The following is a 26,557-nucleotide window of genomic DNA, read 5'->3' as shown; positions in this document are numbered from 1 at the left end:
TTGGTGCAGACCCGAAAAATGCGGCATTGCACCGATTAGGACAGTGCCGCTGATTTGACATGTCAATCCGCACAGATGTGAACCAGGGCTCAAAGCCACATTTTGTTCTGGGGGTTATTCTGTCAGAGAGCCCCGATAACCAGTAGGCACTAACCTCCTAACATTTTGTTCAGCATTCTGTACTGCTGATTTAGTGCTTGCAGCATAATGAAAAGTTACCTCCTCTAGGCAGGTATACTTCAAAAACTGCAGCATTTTGCTCAAACTTACAAAAAATATTTTTATTTGTCATTTTATGACATTGCCTTTTGTCCTTTTACAGTAACAGTGGTATATTCTGCTTTAAAAATGTCTTTTTCACATCCATACTGCAGTCAAATCGCATCATCCAAACGTCCTAAAGTCTTGATTGTGACAAGTTCCTGCAGCAGCAATGCTCAGCTGGTTTGTAGCACAGTATGTGAGACTGCTAGATCTGTCCCCTTTGCAGCAGCAGGGAGTGGGGCCTTCTCATTGAGACACGCTAGTCTCTGTGCTGGTGATGTTGCTGACTTTGGGCAGTGTTTTGCTCCTCCTTCTGTCCAGTCAATGCGAAAAGACATCTTTTTCACAGCCCGCCGGGAGGTTCCACATTTACTATTTATGACTGCATTGAAGTTACAACCACGGCCGCAGGCTCTTGTCACATAGGCTGGGAAAAAAGAAAGTAAGTGGTCAATTCAAAAGATTCAAATGAAACACCACACTTATGTTTAGATCAAAACATGAGACCATGAGTTTCCACTTGACCTCCGGAAGATTTACCCCTCTTCACGACCAGGCTTTTTTTTTGCTTTTTGCCACTGCATTACTTTAACCACTTAAGCCCCGGACCAAAATGCAGGTAAAGGACCAGGCCCCTTTTTGCGATTCGGCACTGCGTCGCTTTAACTGACAATTGCGTGGTCGTGCGACGCTATACCCAAACAAAATTGACATCCTTTATTTCCCACAAATAGAGCTTTCTTTTGGTGGGATTTGATCGCCTCTGCGGTTTTTATTTTTTGCGCTATAAACAAAAATAGAGCGACAATTTTGAAAAAAAATCAATATTTTTTACTTTTTGCTATAATAAATATCCCCCAAAAATATATATAAAAAAAAAAAATTTCCCTCAGTTTAGGCCGATAATTCTTCTTCTACATATTTTTGGTAAAATAAAATCGCAAAGAGCGTTTATCGGTTGGTTTGCGCAAAAATGTATAGCGTTTACAAAATAGGGGATAGTTTTTTTGCATTTTTATAATTTTTTTTTTTTTTACTACTAATGGCGGCGATCAGCGATTTTTTTTGTAACTGCGACATTATGGCGGACACTTCGGACAATTTTGACACATTTTTGGGACCATTGTCATTTTCACAGCAAAAAATGCATTTAAAATGCATTGTTTATTGTGGAAATGACAGTTGCAGTTTGGGAGTTAACCACAGGGGGCGCTGAAGGAGTTATGTTTCACCTAGTGTGTGTTTACAACTGTAGGGGGGTGTGGCTGTAGGAGTGACGTCATCGATTGTGTCTCCCTATAAAGGGGATGACACGATCGATGCAGCCGCCACAGTGAAGCACGGGGAAGCCGTGTTTACACGCGTCTCTCCCCATTCTTCAGCTCCGGGGACCGATCGCGGGACCCCATCGGCGATCGGGTCCGCGGGTCCCGCAGCTTCGGACTGGGTCGCGGGCGCGCGCCCGCGACCGGGTAGATGTACAGGACATACCGGTACGTACATCTGCCCAGCTGTGCCATTCTGCTGGTGTATATTTACAGGAGGCGGTCCTTAAGTGGTTAAACACTTTAAGACCGGGCCTATTTTTCAAACTTGTTGTTTACAAATTAAAACATTTTTTTTTGCTATAAAATTACATAGAACCCCCAAACATTTTTTTACTAACACCCTAGAGAATAAAATGGCGGTCTTTACAATACTTTTTGTCACACCGTATTTGCGCAGCGGTCTTACAAGAATTGGGCTAACTTTACTGTTGTCTTATTTTTTTATTAAAAAAAGTGTTTTTTTTAATAAAAAAAATAAGACAACAGTAAAGTTAGCCCAATTTTTTTTTATATTGTGAAAGATAATGTTACGCCGACTAAATTGATACCCAACATGTCACGCTTCAAAATTGCGTCCGCTCGTGGAATGGCAACAAACTTTTACCCTTAAAAATCTCCATAAGCGTTGTTTAAAAAATTCTACAGGTTGCATGTTTTAAGTTACAGAGGAGGTCTAGGGTTAGAATTATTGCTCTCGCTCTATTCATCGCGGCGATACCTCACATATGAGGTCTGAACACCGGTTTCATATACGGGGGGCTACTCACCTATGCGTTCGCTTCTGCACGTGAGCTCGGCGGGACGGGGCACGTTTCAAACATTTTATTTCTCTTGTTTATTTTACCTTTTATTTTTCATTTTTACACTGTTCTTTTAAAAAAAAAAAAAAGGTGTCACTTTTATTACTATTACAAGGAATGTAAACATCCCTTGTAATAGAAAAAAAAGCATGACAGGTCTATGAGATCTGGGGTCAAAAATACCTCAGATCTCATATTTACACTAAAATGCAATAAAAAATAAATAAATAATTAAATGTAATTTGTTTGCTTTAAGAGCTATGGGCGGAAGTGACGTTTTGACGTCACTTCCGCCCTGCAATGATATAAAGACGGGTGGGGGGCATCTTCCCCTCACTCATCTCCATACCTAACAGGAGACAGAACACGATCGCCTCCGCCGCTGCTGGCGGCTCCGGTAAGAAAGGGAGGGCACCAGAGCGTGGCGGGCCCTCTCCCGCCGCCGATAAAACTGATCTTGCAGTGAATCCGCCACAGAGACCACTTTTATCTGAAAGCGGATCGCTCACTGAAGAAGAGGATACCGGTGTTATGGTATCAAGCTGCTTCCATAACAACGGTATTCCTCTTCAAGGAGCCGCTGTATATTGACGGTGGGCGGTCCGGAAGTGGTTAACTGACAATTGCGCGGTCGTGCAACACTGTACCCAAATAAAAATGTATATACTTTTTTTCCCACAAAAAAAATCCCAATAAGCGTATATTGATTGGTTTACGCAAAAGTTATAGCGTCTACAAGCTATGGTATATATATTGGAATTTTTTTTTTTTCCATACTAGTAATGGCAGCGGCCAGTGACTTTTAGTGGGACTGTGATAATATGGCAGCCAATCTGACACTAACATTTTGTGGGAACCAGTGACACCAATAAAGTGATCATTGCTAAAAAAATATGCATTATCTGTTCTGGGGATTGAATTTTTTCGACCTAAACCATTCCGTGCATTCTCTAGCATAACCCCCCTTCCACTTTCCCCCCCTCCCTAAATCGATCCCGTAGTTTGTAGACGTGATAACTTTTGCGCAAAGCAATCAACATACGCCTATTTGCCAAAAATATGTAGAAGAATATACAGTATATCAGCCTAAACTGTTAAATAATTTAGTTTTTTTTGCATATGTATTATAGCAGAAAGTTAAAAAAAATATATATTTTTTTCAAAATTGGCGCTCTTTTTTTGTTTATAGCGCAATAAAATCCACAGAGGTGATCAAATACCACCAAAAGAAAGCTCTATTTGTGGGGGGAAAAGGACGTCAATTTTGTTTGGGTACAACGTCGCACGATCGTGCAATTGTCAGCTAAAGCGACACAGTGCCGTATCGCTTCACCTGGTGAACTGGACAGTAAGTCTGTTGTTTTTTAACAGAACAAACTGTTCTGCAGATGTAGGTTGAGACAAACCATTTTTCACGGACAGGAGTGCTTACAATGGTCGTCTTTAATTTACAGTATTTATGTAAAATCTTTGGGCCAGATTCACAAAAGACATACGACGTCGTATCTCCTGATACGCCGTCGTATCTCCTGATACGCCGTCGTATCTCTGTTTCTATCTATGCAACTGATTCATAGAATCAGTTACGCATAGATATCCATAAGATCCGACAGGTGTAATTGTTTTACACTGTCAGATCTTAGGATGCAGTACCGCGGCCGCCGCTGGGGGGAGTTTGCGTCGTAAACCAGCGTTGGGTATGCAAATTAGGAGTTACGGCGATCCACGACGGATTTTCATGTTCGATACGTCGCCGCTAGTTTAGTTTCCCGTCGCAAAGTTAGTCGTCATTTTTGGTGCCCTAACTTTAGTCAGCAAACGTATTGCTGTCTAAAGTATGGCCGTCGTTCCCGCGTCGAAATTTAAAAATGAACGTCGTTTGCGTAAGCCGTCCGGGAATACGGAATTACGCTACGTGCGTCGCCGTTGGAAAAAATGACTTCACTGCGCACAAAGCACGACGGGAATTGCGAAACGGAGCATGCGCAGTAGGTCCGGCGCGGGAGCGCGCCTAATTTAAATGGCACACGCCCATTTGAATTGGCCCGCCTTGCGCCGGACGTCTTTACGATACACCGCCACAAGTTTCCAGGTAAGTGCTTTGTGGATCGGGCAGTAAAACTGGAAACTTGCGGCGTTGTATCGTAAACGGGTTACGTTACACCGGCGCTCTTGTACGTGAATCTGGCCCTTTATCCCAAGAGGTAATCAAACAGTTTGCTGGAACTGTGTTAGCTTGAGCTCAGATTCAATTTGTTTGTGTATCTAAGTCTGCTAGTACATCTAAAGCATTTGTATTCAGCCCCCCGGAGTCAATACTTTGTAGAACCTCCTTTCACTGCAATTACAGCTGCAAATCTGTTTGGGGATGTCTCTACCAGCTTTGCACATCTAGAGAGTGACATTTTTGCCCATTCTTCTTTGCAAAATAACTCAAGCTCTGTCAGATTGGATGGAGAGCAACTGTGAACAGCAAATTTCACGTCTTGTCACAGATTCTCAATTGGATTTCGGTCTGGACTTTGATTGGGCCATTCTAACACATGAATATTCTTTGATCTAAACCATTCCATTGTAGCTCTGGCTGTGTGTTTAGGGTTGTGGTTCTGCTGGAAGGTGAACCTCCACCCAGTCTCAAGTTTTCTTCTAAGATTGCCCTGTTTTTGGCTCCATCCATCTTCCCATCAACTCTGAGCAGCTTCCCTGTCCCTGCTGAAGAAAAGCATCCCCACAACATGATGCTGCCACCCCCATGTTTCACAGTGGGGATGGTGTGTTCAGGGCGATGTGCAGTGTTAGTTTTCCGCCACACATAGCATTTTGTTTTTAAGCCAAAAAGTTACATTTTGGTCTCATCTGACCAGAGCACCTTCTTCCACATGTTTGTTGTGTCCCCCACATGGCTTCTCGCAAACTGCAAACAGGACTTTTTATGGGTTTCTTTCTACAATGGCTTTCTTTTTGCCACTCTTCCATAAAGGCCAGATTTGTGGAGAGCACGACTAATAGTTGTCCTGTGGACAGATTCTCCTACCTCTGAGGGCTTCGCAGAACAGCTGTATTTATACTGAGATTAAATTACACACATTTTTACTAATTAGGTGACTTCTGAAGGCAATTGGTTCCACTAGATCAGGGGTGCCCAACCAGCGGCCCGGGGGCCACATGTGGCCCGCAAAGCCCTCTGATGTGGCCCGCGACCTCCTGCTTTGGGATAGCAGGTTCGCAAGCCCAGATCGCAGGTTGCCGACCCGTGTGAAAGGAGCCTTAGGCCCATTTCACATGATCGGTTCAACCCACACAGACCCTCCCATTCATCTGTATGGAGCAGCAGATGTAAACGGACTTGTGTCCATTTGCACCCACCTACCTCCAATCCACAAGAAAAACAGAAGGGGATCTGTCCCTTTCCATCTGGTTGGATTGGATGGGAGGGCCCACAGAGTAGAGTGAGCTGTGTCTGTGTCCGCTATGCATATACAGAGTGGACACGGATTCTGTCTTCCGTCCACTCAACTTATTGTGGCCCGCGACCAGTTACCAAGTTGCTTATGTGGCCCTCGCTCTTCAAAATATTGGGCACCCCTGCACTAGATCATCAGAGTAATGGGGGCTGAATACAATTGCACAACACCCCTTTCACATATTTATTTGTAAAACAATTGGAAAACCTTTTATAATTTTCTTTAAAAAAAAAAAAAATTATGTGCCACTTTGTGTTGGTCTATCACATAAAATACCAATAAAATACATTCAAGCTTTTAGTTGTAACATGACAAAATGTTGTGATTCATGTTTTCTGATTCAAAAGTAGACAGTTAGTCAGCATTTGGGGAGGTTTAGAGTGAGTCCTGATGCTTCTTTGGCTCCAATTTTAACCACTTAACATCCCGCATAATGTCAATTGACGTCCACAAGGCGGCTCTGCCATCCTGGATGGACGTCATATGACGTACTTGGAACTCCCAGCTGCTAGGGGGCGCACGTGCCTGCAGAGTCATTCGGGTGCCAATGCGCTTGCCTAGCGGCTGCGTTGTTCATCAGGTACACGCGATCGACAGTTACAGAGCCAGGGACGTGGATCTCCGAGTGTAAACACAGAGATCCACGTCCTGTCAGGGAGAGGAGACTGATGATGTGTCCCTTGTACATAGGGCAGTGTTTCTCAACTCCAGTCCTCAAGGCGCCCCAACAGGTCATGTTTTCAGGATTTCCCTCAGATGAAACGGCTGTGGTAATTACTAAGGCAGTGAAACTGATCAAATCACCTGTGCAAAATAATGGAAAGCCTGAAAACATGACCTGTTGGGGCTCCTTAAGGACTGGAGTTGAGAAACACTGACATAGGGACACCAATTGGTCACCTCCCCCAGTCAGTCCCCTTTCCCCACAGTTAGAATCACTCTCTAGGGAACACATTTAACCCCTTGATCGCCCCCTAGTGTTAACCCCTTCCCTGCCAGTCACATTTATACAGTAATCAGTGCATATTTATAGCACTGATCACTGTATTAATGTGAATGGTCCCAAAATTGTGTCAAAAGTGTCCAATCTGTCCGCCGCAATATCGCAGTCCTGACAAAAATTGCAGATAACCGCCATTACTAGTAAAAAAAATTATAAAAGAAACTGTCATAAATCTATCCCCTTTTTTGTAGGCGCTATAACTTTTGCGCAAACCAATCACTATACGCTTATTGCGATTTTTTTTTACCAAAAATATGTAGAAGAATACGTATCGGCCTAAACTGAGGAAAAAAAATTGTTTTGTTTTTAAAAAATTGGGATATTTATTATAGCAAAAAGTAAAAAATATTGTGTTTTTTTTCCAAATTGTCGCTATTTTTTTGTTTATAGCACAAAAATAAAAACCGCAGAGGTGATCAAATACCACCAAAAGAAAGCTCTATTTGTGGGGAAAAAAAAGGATGTAAATTTTGTTTGGGAGCCACGTCGCACAACCCTGCAATTGTCATTCAAAGAGTGACAGCGCTAAAAGCTGAAAATTGACCTGGGCAGGAAGGGGGTTAAAATGATCGGTATTGAAATGGTTGAAGTCTTGTTTTTTCCTATAAAAATAATAAACATGTTATACTTATGCAAAATTTTTAATGAAAAAAATTGTAGCGTTCATAAATCATATAAACATATCTAAAACATGTAAAATATATAAACTAAATCACCACGTGAAAAAGTGATATAGCGATTAAACATGACAAAAAAGAAAAGAAAAAAAATGTATGAAATTATACTAAATATATGTTTGATCTCTAAAAAAATATTCATTGAGTGTTCATCCAAAATCCACACCTAAAGTGTGAGAAAAATCCAAAAAGAAATCAAGTCCATAAGTAGTGTTTTTCCAGGCATTTAAACATTCAATCTTCTTAAAAAACTTGAAATAATTCTTCCACCACACCACTTGTGTTTCTGTGACTCCCTTAAATCCCTTATGCCGCGTACACACAATCGTTTTTCGGCATGAAAAAAAACGACGTTTTTAAAAACGTCATTTAAAATGATCGTGTGTGGGCTTCACATCGTTTTTCGGCTTCTGAAAAACGACAAAAAAAAAAAAAATTCTAACATGCTGCATTTTTTAACGCCGTTTTAAAAAAAGGGATTTTTATTAACAGCTTACCTGTAAAATCCTTTTCTTGTAGTACATCACGGGACACAGAGCAGCATAGCCATTACATATGGGTTATATAGTGTACCTTCAGGTGATGGACACTGGCACTCTCCGACAGGAAGTTCCCTCCCTATATAACCCCCACCCATAGTGGGAGTACCTCAGTTTTGTAGCAAGCAATATGCATCCCAAAATTCCCCATAAGAGGGGTGGGAGCTCTGTGTCCCGTGATGTACTACAAGAAAAGGATTTTACAGGTAAGCTGTTAATAAAAATCCCTTTTTCTTTATCGTACATCACGGGACACAGAGCAGCATAGCCATTACATATGGGGTGTCCCCAAGCAATGCTCCATGAGGGGAGGGAGACAACCAGAAAAAACCAAACAAGAGGTGCCACCGGACAAGAGGAGATTAAACTGCGGCCCGCAGTACCGCCTGCCCAAAGGCTGAGTCAGCGTTCCTCCTAACGTCCATTTGATAAAATTTTGCAAATGTGTGGACAGATGACCAGGTTGCTGCCCTGCAGACCTGAGCCATAGGGACCTGGTGATACGCTGCCCAAGAGGCACTTATAGCTCTAGTGGAATGAGCCTTAACCGATAAGGGTGGACTCTTCCCCTTCAGGCCATAGGCCTGAATAATCGTCTGCCTAATCCACTTAGCAATAGTGGCCTTAGACGCTGCCTGGCCCTTCTTGGGCCCTTCCGGCAGAATGAATAAGACGTCCGTCTTACGAATCTGGGCTGTAGCTTCCAAGTAAATCTTTACAGCTCGAACTACATCCAAGGAATGTAGTAACCTCTCTTCCTTAGAAGAAGGCTTTGGAAAAAATGATGGAAGAATCACATCTTGATTAAGGTGAAAATTTGATACCACCTTAGGCAGGAAGGACGGAAGCGGCCGCAAAACGACCCTGTCCTTATGCAATAATAAATAAGGTGCCTTACATGACAAGGCTGCCAACTCCGACACCCTTCTGGCGGATGCCATGGCCACCAGAAACACTAGTTTCCTAGTCAAAAGGACCAAAGGAATCACGGACAAGGGCTCAAAGGGCTGCCTTTGCAAGGCCGATAGAACCAAATTTAGATCCCAAGGATACAGGGGAGCTTTAATCGGGGGATTCACCCGAATAACACCTTGTAAAAAGGATTTCATTAAGGAATGGGCAGCCAACGATCTCTGGAAGAAGACCGACAAGGCAGACACCTGCCCCTTGATTGTGCCGACCGCCAAACCTTTTTCCACTCCCAACTGTAAAAACTCCAGGATTCTCCCAATAGTATATTTGCGGGGATCCCATTTCCTGGTTTCACACCAGGTAATATAGGCCTTCCACACCCTATAGTATATTAACCTGGAAACTGGTTTTCTTGCGTTTATAAGGGTAGAAACGACCTGCCCTGAAAGGCCTCTGTTTCTGAGAATCAGGGACTCAGCCGCCAGGCCGTTAAATTTAGGGCCTGTAAGGCAGGGTGGTAGAATGGCCCTTGTGAGAGGAGGTCCGGACGTAGAGGGAGGACCCAAGGCTCCTCTACGGTCATCCTTTTTATCAAGGAGTACCAAGGTCTTCGGGGCCACGCTGGGGCCACTAGAATCGCTGGCTTGCGTTCCCTTTGAATTCTGTGAAGAAGACGGGGTAGCATCCGTATTGGAGGGAAGGCATAGATCAGCGCAAACTGATGCCAAGGACACACCAAGGCATCTGTCCCGCAGGCCAATGGATCCCTCGTTCGAGAGACAAAGTTTGCTACTTTGGCATTGAATCTGGACGCCATAATGTCCACCTCCGGAGTACCCCACTTCCGGCAAATGACCTGGAACACTTCGGGATGGAGGGACCACTCCCCTGGGGACATCTGTTGGCGGCTGAGGAAGTCCGCTTGCCAATTGTCCACCCCGGGGATAAAGATAGCTGAGATGCAGGGGACATGGGCTTCTGCCCATGAAAAGATCCGATCTACCTCCCTTTGGGCTGCCTGACTCCTGGTGCCACCCTGGTGGTTTATATAAGCTACGGCAGTGGCATTGTCGGATTGTACCCTTACTGGGGAGCCCTGCAGAACCTCCGTCCAGCCCAAAAGAGCCAACCGAGCTGCTCGGATCTCTAAGACATTTATGGGTAGGGCTGATTCTGCCCTTGACCATTTCCCCTGTAGGGTTAAATCGTCTAGGACTGCACCCCAACCTGATAGGCTGGCGTCCGTGGTTACTATCCTCCATGAGGGGGGATTGAACGATCTTCCTTTCAGAAGATTTTTTGTGACTAGCCACCAACACAGGCTCTGCCTTACCGCATAGGGAAGGGAAATGGGAAGATCCAAGGCCTGGAGTCTTTTGTCCCAGGCCGCGAGAATTGCTCTCTGTAGCCTCCGAGAATGGATCTGGGCATAGGGCACTGCCTCGAAGGTGGCCACTAGCTTTCCCAACAGGCGCATGCAGAGGCGTATAGATGGCCTTGTGCTGCTTAGGACTATGTGGATTAACTCCCTTATCGAGTCCACTCTGGACTGGGGCAGGAAGATCCGTTGTTGTCTTGTATCTAAAATCAGACCTAGATACTCCAACCTTCTTGTGGGCTGTAAAGCCGATTTGTCCCGGTTTAGAACCCAACCCAGGGACTCTAGGCAGTTTACTGCTAGCAACACTGCCCGATTTAGACCGGCCGCTGAGTGGTCGACTACCAGAAGATCGTCTAGGTAGGCCATGATCAGAATGCCCTGTTCTCTTAGGATGGCTAATACGGGGGCCAGGATCTTCGTAAAAACCCGAGGGGCCGTGGCTAGTCCGAACGGAAGAGCCACGAACTGATAATGCCGATAGTTTAGGGCAAAACGCAGATACCTGTAATGGCCTGGGAAAATCGGAACGTGCAGGTATGCGTCCTTTATATCGATGGAGGCCAAGAACTCCTTTCCTTGGAGGGCGGCCACCACCGAACGAATGGACTCCATTCGAAAAGACCGGACTCTTAAAAAGCGGTTTAATAACTTTAGGTCCAGAATAGGCCTGACGTCGCCGTTTGGCTTCGGGACAACGAAGAGGTTTGAGTAAAACCCTTGTCCTTGCTCCCCTGCTGGTACTTCCATAATCACTCCCTGAGACAGGAGTCGCTCTAGGGCGGACAGAAGCGATGCCTGTCTCTGAGGGTCGCCTGGAAGTCTTGACATTTGAAAGTGAGGAGGGGGGAACTCCCGAAACTCCAGCTTGTACCCCTGAGTTACTGAGGACAGAACCCATTGGTCGGTAACTTGGGCCCCCCACAACTCCGAGAACAACCGGAGTCTTCCCCCCACTCGAGAGAGTGGGGGCGCCCCTTCACAAGGCTGCCTTAGGGGCAGCCTTAACCGGCTTACGGTTCCACGGTCTCTTGTTCCCTGCAGCTTGCCCCTGGGGCCTGTTTGCAGCTGCGCGTCCAGGAGGCCGTCGATACTGCCTAGAGAATGAGGGCCCTGGAACTGGAGAGGTTGGGCGCTTAAAAGAGGGACCTCGGAACCTTTTCTTAACCGGCAAAAGGGTGCTCTTACCACTAGAGATCTTTTGAATATATTTGTCAAGATCTTCTCCAAACAATCTCTCTCCTTGAAAGGAGAATCCTGTAAGGAGTTTTTTGCAGGGGGTTTCTGCAGACCAGTTCTTTAACCAAAGTAATCTTCTCATGTGGACCAAATACAGGGATAGGCGGGACGCCTGTTGGATTGAATCCTTGATAGCGTCTACCGCGAAACATAAGGCTCTAGGTAGATCGGCTAGGTCCTGAGCCTGTTGAGCCGGGAGGTCCTTTAGGGCCTGCTTGGCCTGGTCTTTTAAAGCCTGGCAGACGCCAATGGCAGCTACAGCTGGCTGGACCACTGCCCCCGCCGTGGAAAAGGATGCCTTTAGTAAGGTCTCAAGCCTTTTATCCACAGGATCTTTGAACATGTGAATATTGTCCACTGGACATGTTAAAGCTTTATTGACACATGATATGGCTGCGTCAACAGTGGGGACAGCCCATTTTTTTGAAAACTCCTCCTCTAAAGGGTACATAACTGCGAACCTTTTAGGAGGCAAAAAAATCCTGTCTGGCTTAACCCAGTCCTGAAATATCAGGTCCTTTAACAAAGGATGGACCGGGAACACCAGGTTGGCTTGGGGCGCTTTTAGGGAGCCCAATGAGGACACAGCGGAGGCCAGAGGCTGAGGCAAAGGCATTTTAAAAGCTGACCGTACCATATCCGTTAAGGACTGAACCCACAATTTTTCTGCGTGAGAAGCTGAAAAAGGTTCTTCTATAGTAGAATCTTCAGAACCCAAATGGTCCAGATGATCCTCAGCCTGGTCTTCTGTATCTTCCAATTCCTCAGTGGAAAGGACATCTTCCTCAGGAGATTCAAACCTGGGAGACGGGGACCTAGCCCGCTTCTTCCCGGATAAAGAGGCCGTAATAAGAGCGGCCATCCTCTTTTCAAATCCACCCAAGGTGGAGGCTAACATCTCTTCCGTGACATAGGAAGGAGTTGGTTGAATAGGGCCCGCCATAGCACCTAGCAACCCCGATGGCTCACCCAGGGCAGCAACCTCCGGATCCTCCGGGGAGGTAGGGGCAGGTGGATTCTGGGAAATATCCTCCGAGCCCGATGGGGAACCCTTCGGCTTTTTAACACCTTTAGCATTTTTAGCGTTCCCTGCACCCTTAGGAGCCATAATAACAAATCTGAGATACTCCGCTAATATACAACTAACTGTAATAGCTGGAGAAAAACACACATTTAAATAAATGAGGAAAAAAATTTTAGGCTAGGGTAATGTTAGACAGAAACTAAACTTCCCAAAACCTAACAAGAGATAGCAATATTGAGCCCCAAGGGCTTAATCATATCCTAATATTGCTTCCCTTAATGCTGGGCTAAGAGAGTACCAAATACTAAGTACTCTGACTGCTACTTAGTACACCGGCTTTTCAGAGAAAATATGAGCTTAAACAGCTCTTTAGCAAGGTGTGTACAAAAAAACGGCCACTAGGTGTCACTGTGTCAGCATAACATAGGCAAACCTATCCTGCTCAGCTCAGCATCGCTGCTCCGTGTCCCTTCACAGCCTTCAGCAAACTGACAGGCTAAATAGAGTTTTTCCCTCTGATGTACAGAGGGGAGGGAACTCCCTGGGCGTCCCCCGCCCCTCCACGCAGCGTCGGCGCCTATAACAGTGCGCGCGCACGCGCGCGCTCCCGACGCCGCTCTCAGGAAGCAGGAAGCAGAATCCATGTGGGGAGAGGAGCCCGGGAGCTGCTGGAGACACACAGACATCAGGAAGTAAGTAATTTAAACCTGACATGCTCCCTCTTACATTTCATGGAGCAAAACACCTTGTAGCAGCAGCAGCAGTCTATTAGCCCAGCCAGAGGAACAGTATACCTGGGTGTTTGAGCCATCCAGTCATGCAGACTTTGTGGTTTCTCTTTTAGCCCATGCACAGAGGCATAAAAAAGGCTTTTCCCCAGAGTCCCCTGTGGGGAGCCCACTGACAAACCAAGTTCCGTAGGCCCCCCGCTTACCTTTCCACGCCGCAGGGTATTGCTCATGCAAGAGGCCCAATCTTCCCCCTTCACCGTGGGTATGGTCATAGACCTTCAGGGACCGGGGTCCAAGTCAGGAACACCACACACCTGGACCTATACAGCACTACTGGCAGCAGGTATTCATAGGTTAAAAAAACCCAGTCCTGGAACCCAGAGTCCAGCCCTCCAAGGAGAGGCATTATAGGCAAAACCCCATCCACGAATTGGGGCCCGGGTACCGTCCACTTTGGCTATGAAGCACCTTGGACGGATCCGGTCGGCTGGCCCTGGTCCCAAGGACAAACTGCAGGCACAACCTTCAACGTGCACCAACACCTAAGACACTGGCGAAAAAACTGAGGTACTCCCACTATGGGTGGGGGTTATATAGGGAGGGAACTTCCTGTCGGAGAGTGCCAGTGTCCATCACCTGAAGGTACACTATATAACCCATATGTAATGGCTATGCTGCTCTGTGTCCCGTGATGTACGATAAAGAAAATTTTGTTTTTCGGGTTGTAAAAAATGATCGTGTGTGGGCTAAAACAACGTTTTAAACCCGCGCATGCTCAGAAGCAAGTTATGAGACGGGAGCGCTTGTTCTGGTAAAACTACCGTTCATAATGGAGTAAGCACATTCATCACGCTGTAACAGACAAAAAAGCGCAAATCGTCTTTTACTAAGTCGAGTGTCGTTGTACGTGTTGTACGTCACCGCGCTTAGTTCATAATTTTTCAAAAACGATGGTGTGTGGGCAACATCGTTTTTAATGATGAAGTTGGAAAAACATCGTTTTTTGGACATGCTGAAAAACAAAGTTTTTTTTCATGCCGAAAAACGATTGTGTGTACGCAGGCATTAACCACTTCCATACAGGGCATTTTCACCCCCTTCCTGCCCAGACCAATTTTTAGTTTTCAGCGCTGTCGCACTTTGAATGACAATTGCGCGGTCGTGCGACGTGGCTCCCAAACAAAATTGTCACCCTTTTTTTCCCACAAATAGAACTTTCTTTTGGTGGTATTTGATCACCTCTGCGGTTTTTATTTTTTCCGCTATAAACAAAAGAAGAGCGACAATTTTGAAAAAAAAAAACACAAAACTTTTTTTTCCTCATTTTAGACCGATACTTATTCTACATATTTTTGGTAAAAAAAAACAAAAAACGCAATAAGCGGATTTGATCGGTTTGCGCAAAAGTTCTAGTGTCTAAAAAATAGGGAATAGAATTATGGCATTTTTTTTTTATTGTGACCGTGACATTGCTGCGAACATATCGGACACTTTTGAGGCCATTCACATTTATGCAGCGATTAGTGCTATAAAACTGCACTGATTACTGTGTAAATGTGACTGGCAGGGAAGGGGGCGCTGAAGGGGTTAAATATGTTCCCTAAAGTGTGTTCTAACTGTTAGGTGAAGGGGGACTGACTGGGGGAGGAGATCAATGTGTGTTCCTCTGTACTGGGAACACACATCAGTCTCCTCACCGCTGACAGGACATGGATCTGTGTGTTTACACACACAGATCCATGGTCTTGCCGTGATTGCGGGTAATCGCGGGTGCCCGGCGGACATCGCGGCCGCCGGGCACGCGCACCGGGTCCCGAGGAATGCGGCGGGCGTCATATGACGTCCAGTCTGAAGGACGAGAGGTCCCCGCCGACGTCATTTTACAATGGCTCGGTGGGGAAGTGGTTAAGGATTTGCACTCACCACAAGAATATGCCTTGCATTCTCATGCTCGGCATTAAAAACTTAGTGAACTCTTCGAGATCTCCAAGCAATTCCAACAGTGTTCAGTGAACCAATGCTCTCCACATGTATAAATAAAAAAGTGCTTGCAATAGTGAAGTACTATAAAGCCATTTATTAAAACAGCACTCGTAAATTCTTCACATACTGCACTCACATCCTTCCAAGTAAAAGCAAGGCACTTCAAACAAATCCTTTTTAAGAAGCAAGAGGCTGCGTGGTGCACACAATATATAGCGGTCACTGCGGACCTGGAGCTGAACCTGATATTCTCACCACTGCTTGCTTGTCTCTCTGCTCCTGGAACAACTTCACACAGGGTGATCGGTAAATTAGGACGCTAAACACCACAGGTGATTGCCGTGTAGCTCTGCACTGTACAGTTGGTTTTGCACAGGGCAGCCCAGATCCTCCTCTTCTCGGGTCCCTCTTCGGCTCTCCTGGCTCCTCCCTCCTGTTAGCATAGAAGCTTGCTATGGGGGCACCCAAGCCAAGTCACAGCTCCCTGTATCCATTAAGACATGAAGCACCAGTTTGGCCCCTTCCCACCTCTCTCCTGACTGGCTAACTGACTTTGATTGACAGCAGTGGGAGTCAATGTTGCTGCTGCTGTGTCTCAGCCAATCAGGAGGGAGAGATGGGGCTCAGGTAAGTATTAGGAGGGGGGCTAAGTGGTGGGCTGCTGCACACAGAAGAAAGGAAAAGAGTACCGCTCCAAGCCCTGCGACCTATTCTGTGCTCCCGCCCTGTAGTACTGACAGGTGCAGACTCTGCGCTGACAGTACAGCTAAAAGCTAACATGTTTCACATCATGGATAGATGCTTTGCTTAGTCATAGCCGCATCTATCCATGATGTGAAACATGTTAGCTTTTTTGTCCCCTATGTCCACTTTCTACCATTGATTGCAGTGTTGCATGGATTTTTGGATGTTATACAGCTTTGGATTTTATCCTATGTTTATTTTGTTTCAATAAATCGCCTATCAGAGTGCGGCAGTCCAGGAACATTTCTTTTTTCCATGCTGCACACAGAAGGCTTTTTATATGAATGCACAGAATGCATTCAGATAAAAGACCTTCTGCCTTTACAACCACCTTAAGTACTGTTGTCACTTACTTTACGTGGGTAAACTTCACACTTTAAACTTCACAACAGCACAGATTCGACTCTGTATACTGCCATTCTATTCTCTGTTTCTGGGCTTCAGCCCTTCCCCTTTCTCCTACTCTCTCCAGGACAGAAAGCGACTGGCAGGCTGCCCATGCCCAGCATGACACCACTAATGTTTAGGCTGGAGATACTAGTACTCAAACTGGAGACCCAATAACCATAGAAAAAGTCAGCATAAATGAGTAATTTTCCGGTAAATTCCCAGCCATGGTGACCAAGCTACCCTCTGTTTACAGTCTCTTTCCGCCATTATTCGTTTTTTTTGTGCACCCCTAAACATCCTGGCATGTACCCCAGGTTAGGAACCACTGAAGTAAAAGGAGATGACTTATGTCTGACTTAATGGGTGAAGTGTTACAAGCAGTTTCATGATGGCATGCAGATGTTGGATTGAGTGACATTCTATATGGTCATGGACTGTTTACACACAATCCTATCTCATTATTTTCATATTTAAAGGGGTTGTAAAGGAAAAAAATGTTCTTTCATAATAAGCATCCTTTACCTGCAGACATTCCTCTTTTCACTTCCTCATTGTTTGTTTTTGCTCAGAAGGTGCTCTATTTCTTCTCTGTTCACTTCCTGCTTGTCTGATTGTTACTGACCACCGTGATGGGAGGCTTTACTGCGGTGGTCAGTGACGTGCTCACCCCCTCCTGGGAACTACATCTGTGCGGCAGGACGCTCTCTACGTGTTAGAGACTTCAAGGAGGTGTGAATTACTGGGCGTGCCGCAATGCATACTGGGAAATGTAGTTCTTACATGAACAAACGATGCAAACCAGGAAGTGAATGAGAGAACAGAAACTAGAACACCGGAAGTGATATAGATGAAGGAATTTAATAGGTATTTACTTATTTTTTAACAGAATCATTACACTATTCTGTCTACCTTGCAGAAATTCATTTTAGGCAAAAACATTTTTTCCTTTACAACTCCTTTAACTGCAACTAAGTTTGTCTTGATTGAAAAGTTTTAACTGTGTCATTGTGGGTGGAAACCCACTGCTTATTACCCAGTGACTAACAAGTATGCAACTTGCTGTGGCTGAAAGAGATTCTTAATACTTGGGCCCATTTCACACCAGCGGGCTGATCGGATCTGCCTGTCAGTTTTTCAGGCGGACCTGATCGGACCCCCCCATTGTTCTCTATGGGGCAGCAGATGTCAGTGGCATCTGATCCCATAAAATCCGCTAAAAACAGACGTATGGCGTATCGGATCGGATGGGACATGCAGTCCATTTCCATCCAACTTCCCTATAGAGGAGAGCAGGCTGTGTCCATGTCCAATCTACATAGCGGAGTGGACACAGGCCTGTCAACCGTCTGCTCAGCGGAGAACCCCCGGTGAGCAGGCGGATTCCGCTTGGACAGATTCGCTCTGTCTAAAAGGGGCATTAAATTGGTTATAAAGGCTGAATGTTTTTTTACCTTCATGCTTTCCTTCTGTATGCTCCCCCGACCCCCCCCCCCAGCCCCCCAATACTCACCTTAGCCCCCTCTCAATCCAACAATGTGCACAGAAGCCTTGGCTGTCCCGAGACTCCCTCTCCTAATTGGCTGAGTTACAGCAGCGGGAGCCAACAACAGCCAATGAGGAGAGAGCAGGGGCAGGGTCGTGGTTCTGTGTTTAATGGATGCACAGTGCAGGGTTCGGGAGCGAGCATGCACCAGTTCCCCCATAGCAAGCGGCTTGTTAATGGGGGCATTTGTTAAGGGGGAGGAACCAGGAGTGCTAGCAAGGCACCCCAGAAGAGGAGGATCGGGGCAGCTCAGTGCAAAACCAACACAGAGCAGGTAACTAAAATCTTAAAAAAAAAAAAAAGACCCTTAGAGCCTGGTCATATTCATGAGTAATGGCGATTGTGATTAATGGTACTGCACAATAAGCAAGAGGCTTTGGATAAGCTCAACTGCAGCGACTCAGAAACTGTATTGGCAACACGATCTCACCTTTAATTGCAGTTACCACTGCATCAGGTAATCGCAATGGTTTCTCCATAGTGGTGTTGTTATGTGCAATTCTCTGCCCTGTGGCTGAAGATCGTGCCAAGGTCTCCCGAGAGAAGAAGTAATCAAGCAGGCGCCTGGTCATCAGCTTGGGCTTATCTGGTGGGATGTGGGAGAGATCTTCCAGCTGCTGGTATGTAATATAAACCCCAGAGCCAGGCACCAACTCCAATTTAGGGCGTCCATTACTCTAAACACAAAAATCAAATCATTTAAAAGTGATCAATTTTACATCTGTAAGACACAGATAAACCTAGGGAGCACAGTATACTTACCTCTATGGGTGATGCCCACGTGGGGGTACCATCTGGCAATGTTTCTTGTAATGGTTCCTCCCACAGCACACACGATTCAGGTATTGTGTTGTCACCAACGTCATCCATCTTCATCCAGTACTGGAAGCCGCTTGTCACACCACTCACCTGCAACATTCCTTCTGGAGGGGAGCTGGTTACCGCTGCAGGTGAATTGGGCTGGTCTGGCTCTGATAGAGAAAGTGCAACAGGGGAAGATAGCCTTTCGGTTGATGAGTTTCTGTTTTCATTGGTTGGGATGGGTGTTGATATCAACTGTGGTGTAGAACTCTGCAGAAAAAAAAAAGATCATTAAGAAAGTATATGCCTTAGGTTCTGCGCCTCCTAAACCAAGTCAAGAATGGAAGCTCCCATATTTGTATCATGATAGAATCTCTTTAACCACTTAAGGACCGATATACGTCGGCAGAATGGCACGGCTGGGCACATGGACGTATAAATACGTCCCCTTTAAGAGCCCAGCCGTGGGTCGCGCGTGCACGCGTTCCGGTCCGAAGCTCCGTGACCGCGCCCGCGGGACCCGATCACCGCCAGTGTCCCACGATCGGTCACAGGAGCTGAAGAACGGGGAGAGGTGTGTGTAAACAAACCTTCCCCATTCTTCACTGTGGCAATGTCAGTGATCGTCTGTTCCCTGATATAGTGAACGACGATCACTGACGTCACACGTCCAGCCCCGCCTCCTACAGTTAGAAACACACATGAGGTCACACTTTACCCCTACAGCGCACCCTAGTGGTTAACTCCTAAACAGAAATTGTCATTTTCACAGTAATCAGTGCATTTTTTTAGCACTTTTCGCTGTGAAAATGACAATGGTCCCAAAAATTTGTAAAAATTATCCGCTGTGTCCGCCATATTGTCGCAGTCATGAAAAAAAAGAAAAAAACCGCTGATCGCCGCCATTAGTAGTAAAAAATTAATTATTAATAAAAATGCCATAGAACTATCCCCTATTTTGTAAACGCTATAAATTGTGCGCAAACCAAATCGATAAACGCTTATTGCGATTTTTTTTACCAAAAATAGGTAGAAGAATACATATCGGCCTAAACTGAGGAAAAAAAATGTTTTTTATATCTTTTTTGGGGATATTTATTATAGCAAAAAGTAAAAAATATTGAATTTTTTTCAAAATTGTCGCTCTATTTTTGTTTATAGTGCAAAAAAAAACACAGAGGTGACCAAATACCACCAAAAGAAAGCTCTATTTGTGGGAAAAAAAGGACGCCAATTTTGTTTGGGAGCCACGTCGCACGACCGCGCAATTGTCAGTTAAAGCGACGCAGTGCCGAATCGCAAAAACTGGCCAGGTCCTTTCCCTGCATAATGGTCCGGGTCTTAAGTGGTTAAAATGATTCATTTTCAGGTCTGTGACCCAAAAACCCAACGACAGCCAATATTTTGGGAAGGCCATCCGCAATAGGAACCTTTGTAATTTGGTACAGGTTTAAAAATGTCAAAGCAGTATACGTAATCTACAGTGCTGTGCATAAATGAGTACACCCCCAACAGATTTGTCAGAAAACCTTCACTTTCCTTTCAGAATCAACATTTTATAAAGGGACACTGCAAAATATTCCATTGATTGCAACCAAAGTTTGTTAATTTGCACAACCAGCAAAAAGTGTTTTTCCTAACAAATTTATTCAAGACCATGTTGCAAAAAATAAATATACCCCAATGAAAGTCTTAGGAGCAAAGCTTCATTTTAGACAACAAAATCCTAAATAACAAGAATTCAACTACAGGTGAGTCCAATTCAGGGTTCGACAAAACCCGGGCGCCATGTCGCAATTGCGACTAGAATTAACAACCTGGCGCCTGGGGTGGCACAGCTGGATTAATCGATTAACAAAAAAAATAAAAATAAAAAATAAAAAGGAATTTTGCGGTGATTTGCATTTTTTTATTTTTGTTGGCCTATTTGTTGTTGGGCAGATTAAAAAACAAAAATTGCCGCAAAAAAACATTACATGTTTTTCTGCATCTTCTCCATTGAAGTATATTGAAGCAAAAAAAAACAAAATAGCATCATTTTGCGTTAAAAAAAATGTCCTAGCCCCTTCCAAATAGGCAGCAGCTGAAAAAAAATCATGGATGTGAACGTGTCCCATAGGAAACCATGTAAATGAACTGTAGTGAGTTTCTGCAAAAAGCACCAAAAAACACAGAGGTGTGACCCCGGCCTGAGATGTTTAGTAACATAATGGGGGTTAAAAAAACTAAAATTAGTACAAAAAGATCAAATAATTGCTACTGTAAGGGGTTCATTTTTTACTGTTGGACAGTGAAAGTAATATTTATCGTAGCGATTTGCTGTTTTTGTACTATACAAGACCAATTTTAGTTTTTTTTAACCCCATTATGTTACTGGCCGATTACTCGATTATGAAAATGGTAATCGATTAATTTCATAATCGATTAGTTGTCGATTAATCGATTAGTTGTTTTCGGCCCTACCAGTAACGTTAGCCCAATTCTTTTTCATATTGTGAAAGAATGTTACGCCGAGTAAATTGGTACCCAACACATCGCGCTTCAAAATTGTGTCCGCTTGTGGAATGGCGACAAACTTTTACCCTTTAAAATCTCCATAGTCGACGTTTAAAAAAATCTACAGGTTGCATGTTTTGAGTTACAGAGGAGGACTATGGCTAGAATTATTGCTCTTGCTCTACCAATCGCGTCGATACCTCACATTTGTGGTTTGAACACTGCTTTCATATGCGGGCGCTACTCACGAATGCTTCTTTTCGCAAGCTCGGCGAGATGGGGCGCGCTCCTGGCTCCTAACTTTTTTAGATGGCTCCTAGATTCCAAGCAAATTTGTCAAGCCCTGGTCTAATTATTCATATAATTATTAAAATTATTCATTAAACAGATGTCCAGTACAGTCGATTATAAAAGGGCGTTACTTAACAACAACAAAAAACCTCTTCCCATTTCATGGCATCAGCAATGGCACCACATGGAAGAGAAATGTCACAAGGCCTGAGAAAGAAAATAATTTCTTTACACAAGAAAGATGAAGGCTACAAGAAGATCAGCAAAGCTTTACTTATCAGTCAGAATATTGTAACAAAAAAAAAAGTGAAAAATGTAACAAAGATGGAACTGCAACCATCTCAGAGAGAGAGATGTCCAGGCCATCCACGGAAGTCAACACCTTGACAGGAGCGTCTTCTGATGAGAAGGGTTGAAGAAAACCTCCATGCAAGTTCCCTGCAGTTAGCTACAGAAGTAGAAAGCCCAAATGTGTTGATTGTTTCCCATGACACAATACGATGTACACTGCAGAGAAAAAGCATGCATGGGTGTAGTCCATGAAGGAAAGCCCACCTACAACTTGCCAGGACCTATACTGAAAAATAAGAAGACTACTGGGACTCTGTACTCTGAAGTGATGAGACAAAGATAAATGTTTTTGCAACTGATGGCTTTAAAACTGTATGGCGTCGCAAAGGTGAGAAGTACAAAGAAAAATGTATGGTGCCTACAGTGATACATGGTGGTGGCCGTGTCCTTCTGTGGGGCTGCATGAGTGGTGCTGGTGTTGGGGATCCGCTTTTAACCACATGCCGACCAGCCGCCATTGTTTTACGGCGGCAGGTCGGCTCCCCTGCGCGAGAGCATGTAATATAACGTCGGCTCTCGCGCAGGCCACTAGGGGCGCGGTCCTGTCAGGGGGAAAAATGCTGATCTTCTGTTCATACAATGTATGAACATAAGACCAGTGATTTCCCCTAATGAGGCACCCCCCCTACAGTTAGAACACACCCAGGGAACATACTTAACCCCTTTCCCGCCCCTAGTGTTAACCCCTTTACTGCCAGTGGCATTTTTATAGTAATCCAATGCATTTTTATAGCACTAATCGCTATAAAAATGCCAATGGTACCAAAAATGTGTCAAAAGTGTCCGCCATAATGTCGCAGTACCGAAAAAAAAAAACGATGATCGCCGCCATTACAAGTTAATAAAAATGCCATAAAAATATCCCCCTATTTTGTAAAAGCTATAACTTTTGCGCAAACCAATCAATAAAAGCTTATTGCGATTTTTTTTTTACGAAAAATATGTAGAAGAATACGTATCGGCCTAAATTGAGGGGAATTAAACGTTTTTTTTATATATTTTTGGGGGATATTTATTATAGCAAAAAGCAAAAAAATATTCACTTTTTTCAAAATTGTCGCTCTATTTTTGTTTATAGCGCAAAAGCCTTAAAACCGCAGAGGTGATCAAATACCACCAAAAGAAAGCTTGATTTGTGGGGGAAAAATGACGCCAATTTTGTTTGGGAACCACGTCGCACGACCGCGCAATTGTCAGTTAAAGCAACGCAGTGCCGAATTGCAAAAAGTGCTCTGGTCTTTGAGCAGCAATATGGTCCGGGAGTTAAGTGGTTAATTCATGGTTAATGAATTCACAGATGTACTGTTCTATATTGAAAGAGAAGATGCTACCATTACTCCATGACCTTGGTCATTGTGTACTTTTCCAACGTGACAATCATCCAATACACACATCTAAGGCCACTGTTGCATTTCTGAAGAAGAACGGTGGGTGAAAATTATTCAGTGGTCAAGAATAAACGTCTCCTGATCTGAACCCAATGGAACATCGATGGGGAATTCTAAAGAGACAAGTTGAGCCTCGCTCTCCGTCCAGCATCCAGGCTCTAAAAGAGGTCGTTCTTGAAGAATGGAAAAAGATAGATGTTGCAATATGTCACAAAAAACGACCGTGTGTACACGGCATTAAAAGCCCATTTTTTATTCTCAAAAAAAGTTGGGACAGGGTCATGTTTACCACTGTGTAGCATCCCTTCTTCTTTTAACAACAGTCTGTAAATCTCTGGGAACTGAGGCAACATTTTTGTCCCACAAATAGAGCTTTCTTTTGGTATTATTTGATCACCTCTGCGGTTTTTATTTTTTTGCGCTATTAAAGGAACACTAAAGTTAATTTTTTTTTTAAATAACAAACATGTTATACTTACCTTCACTGTGCGGCTCGTTTTGCACAGAGTGGCCCCGATCCTGGTCTTCTGGGGTCCCTCGGCGGCTATCTCGGCTCCTCCCCACAAGAGCTTTCCACCTTCATGCGAGCGAGCTCGCATGGTGGAATGCTCGGGCTCACTCCCGTGATACAGCGGCGGGCATAGCCGCCGACTATATCACTCGGCCCCGCCCCCTGGCGCACCGCGCCATTCGATGTGATTGACAGCAGCGGCAGCCAATGGCTGCGCTGCTATCAATCCGTCCAACCTCGGCAATCAACGGCTAGGCTGCATTAAGGTTGAAAAAACATTTACCTTTACAACCCTTTTAACAAAAGAACAATTAAAGCAATTAAGAAACTATATTTTTTCCTTTCTGCTATAAAACACACCCAATAAAAAAAAAAAATCGAATTTAGGCCAATATGTATTCTGCTACATATTCTTGGTAAAAAAAATCCCAATAAGCATCTACAAACTATAGGATAGATTTATGGACTATTTTTTTATTGTTTTTACAGGTAAACATTGCGGCGAACAAGGCTGACATTAAGTGACACTTTTTGGGGACCAGTAATACCAATACAGCAGTGCTAAAAAAAAAAAGCACTGTCACTGTATAAATGACACTGGCTGGGAAGGGGTTAACATCAGGGGCGATCAAAGGGTTAAGTGTGCTCCTAGGGAGTGCTTTTTAACTGTGGGGGGAATGCTGTGACTGGAGAAAAACATTCTCAATTTTCCTCCCTTACAGAACGGCGATCTGCCTTGTTTACATAAGCAGACCGCCTTTCTGCCTCTCCTGTGAACGATCGGCGGGTCTTGCTGACCATCGCGACCGCTGGACCCGCTGACTGACTCCAGCTGTGTCGAATCACAGTGGGAGCGGTTCGCCGGTGGCGTGCACGCCCCAGACCTTGTGCACAAAATCACGTGCAGGTACAAGATTTTGTGCAGCCGAGCCGCCCTGCTGCAGTATATATGTGGTAGACGGTCCGGAAGCGGTTAAGCACCTGGACTCTTCTACTATGAAGCCATGCAGTTGTCAGTATGCAGTTTAGCATTGTCCTGCTGAAATTTGCACGGCCTTCCCTGAAAGACATCATCTTGATGGGAGCATATGCTGCTCTAAAACCTGGATATATATTTTATCATTGTTGATGCCTTTCCAGATATGCGAGCGTTCTATTCGCACAAATGCACCCCCATATAATGCAGGCTATTAAACTGAGCGCTGATAACAAACCAGAATGTCCATCTCCTCTTTAGTCCGGAGGAAGACCGCCCATGGTATACTCTAAATATGGGTGCAACATGATAAAAAAGGCAGACTTTGCCTTAATGGTTAAAGCGGGAGTTCACCCGGAAAAAATTTTTTAACCATAGATTGAGGCTCATTTTGTCAAGGGGAATCGGGTAATTTTTTTAAAATTGAAGCAAGGCGTTCCTATTTGATTGACAGCCTTCCGACGGTCGCATACATCGCGTCACGAGTAGCCGAAAGAAGCCGAACTTCGGTGCGGCTCTATACGGAGCCTGCGCTCTGACGTTCGGCTACTTTCGGAAAATCGTGACGCGATAGATGCGACCGTCGGAAGCCTGTCAATCAAATAGGAACGCCCAGTCCCGCAGCCCATACCCGGAAGCGGCGGAGAAGATCGCTCTCTAAAACGATAAGTACTGCTTCGATTTTAAAAAAAACTACCCGATTCCCCTTGACAAAATGAGCCTCAATCTAAGGTTAAAAATTTGTTTTTCAGGTGAACCTCCACTTTAAGATTTGCTAAACTTTTTTTACATTGACTGTATTACCTGTGAGCTGTAACTTGTTTCCAGGAATCCTGCCAGGTTTCTTAGGAAGGATATGTTGTTGTCATTGATAACTGGTAAGAGAAAAGATTGAGTTATTGATAGAGGGGTCATAAACAACCCAAATGTATTGTGACATGGTGGGATGTATAGGCTACACTCCACTAGGAGTTTTATCTCTTACTTTCTATCAAGGTACCAAAAAGCAGTTTGAAAAATATACACAAAGAAAGTAACATTACCTGCAGAGAATGGAAAATGCAAATGACAGGGTTTGTCTTCAAAAATGTTTTAGATTTAGTTGGCTGTATATGATATATTACATACAAATATTTCATATTGCCACCAACCATTCCTTAGGGATTTCACAGAAAATCAGGAATCTATTGGGTAGATGCAAGCTAACAAGTCTGCCAAATCGTGTCTTCTGGTATTCCCTGGACTTCTTTTAAATGGAGGATTCTTTACCAAATTTGCAAATCCATTTGGTCATCATACATTGTCATCAGATGAATAATGCAAATTCCAGCAATGTAAACAGCTGTGGATTAGCGCACTTAACAGCGATCACATGACAGAGAGGTGTCCACTAAAAGTGCCAACGTCAGGAAAACCTGTGTTGGAAGAAACAGATAAATGGCCACTTCTGACTGACTATCTTGTCAGATAACCGTCATGCTTACAGTCAGGGATTACACCACTCACCTCAGCCCCTCTTGTCTGCCACTTACCTGTGTACCCCCCTTCCTCCACTACTCTGCTCTTCCACCACTGTCTGCACCCTTCTCCACCACTACTCTCCTCTTCCACCACTGCACCCTTCTCCACCACTGCTCACCTCTGCGCCCCTTCTCCATCACTACTCTCCTCTTCCACCTCTGCACCCCTTCTCCACCACTACTCTCCTCTTCCACCACTGTCTG

At 44.6% G+C, this 26,557-nt stretch overlaps 1 protein-coding gene across 3 annotated transcripts in view; it reads right to left on the bottom strand.

The window, feature by feature from the left end:
- Positions 1–260: 260 nt before the first annotated feature.
- LOC120919241 overlaps positions 261–26,557 on the bottom strand; it is a 35,471-nt gene continuing 9,174 nt past the window's right edge. For all 3 annotated transcript variants that reach the window (XM_040331303.1, XM_040331302.1, XM_040331304.1), the window contains exons 4-7: positions 25,638–25,708; positions 18,782–19,090; positions 18,450–18,696; positions 261–691 (exon numbers count right to left, since the gene is read on the bottom strand). In XM_040331303.1, the coding sequence (XP_040187237.1) occupies positions 438–691; positions 18,450–18,696; positions 18,782–19,090; positions 25,638–25,708 (881 nt within the window). In that variant the 3' untranslated portion in view covers positions 261–437. The remainder of the gene's footprint in view (positions 692–18,449; positions 18,697–18,781; positions 19,091–25,637; positions 25,709–26,557) is intronic.

This window comes from Rana temporaria, chromosome 12 (genome assembly GCF_905171775.1).
Source record: "Rana temporaria chromosome 12, aRanTem1.1, whole genome shotgun sequence".
NCBI lineage: Eukaryota > Metazoa > Chordata > Amphibia > Anura > Ranidae > Rana > Rana temporaria.
The sequence above is the reverse complement of the archived record's forward strand: the minus strand, read 5'-3'. Positions and strand labels throughout refer to the sequence as shown.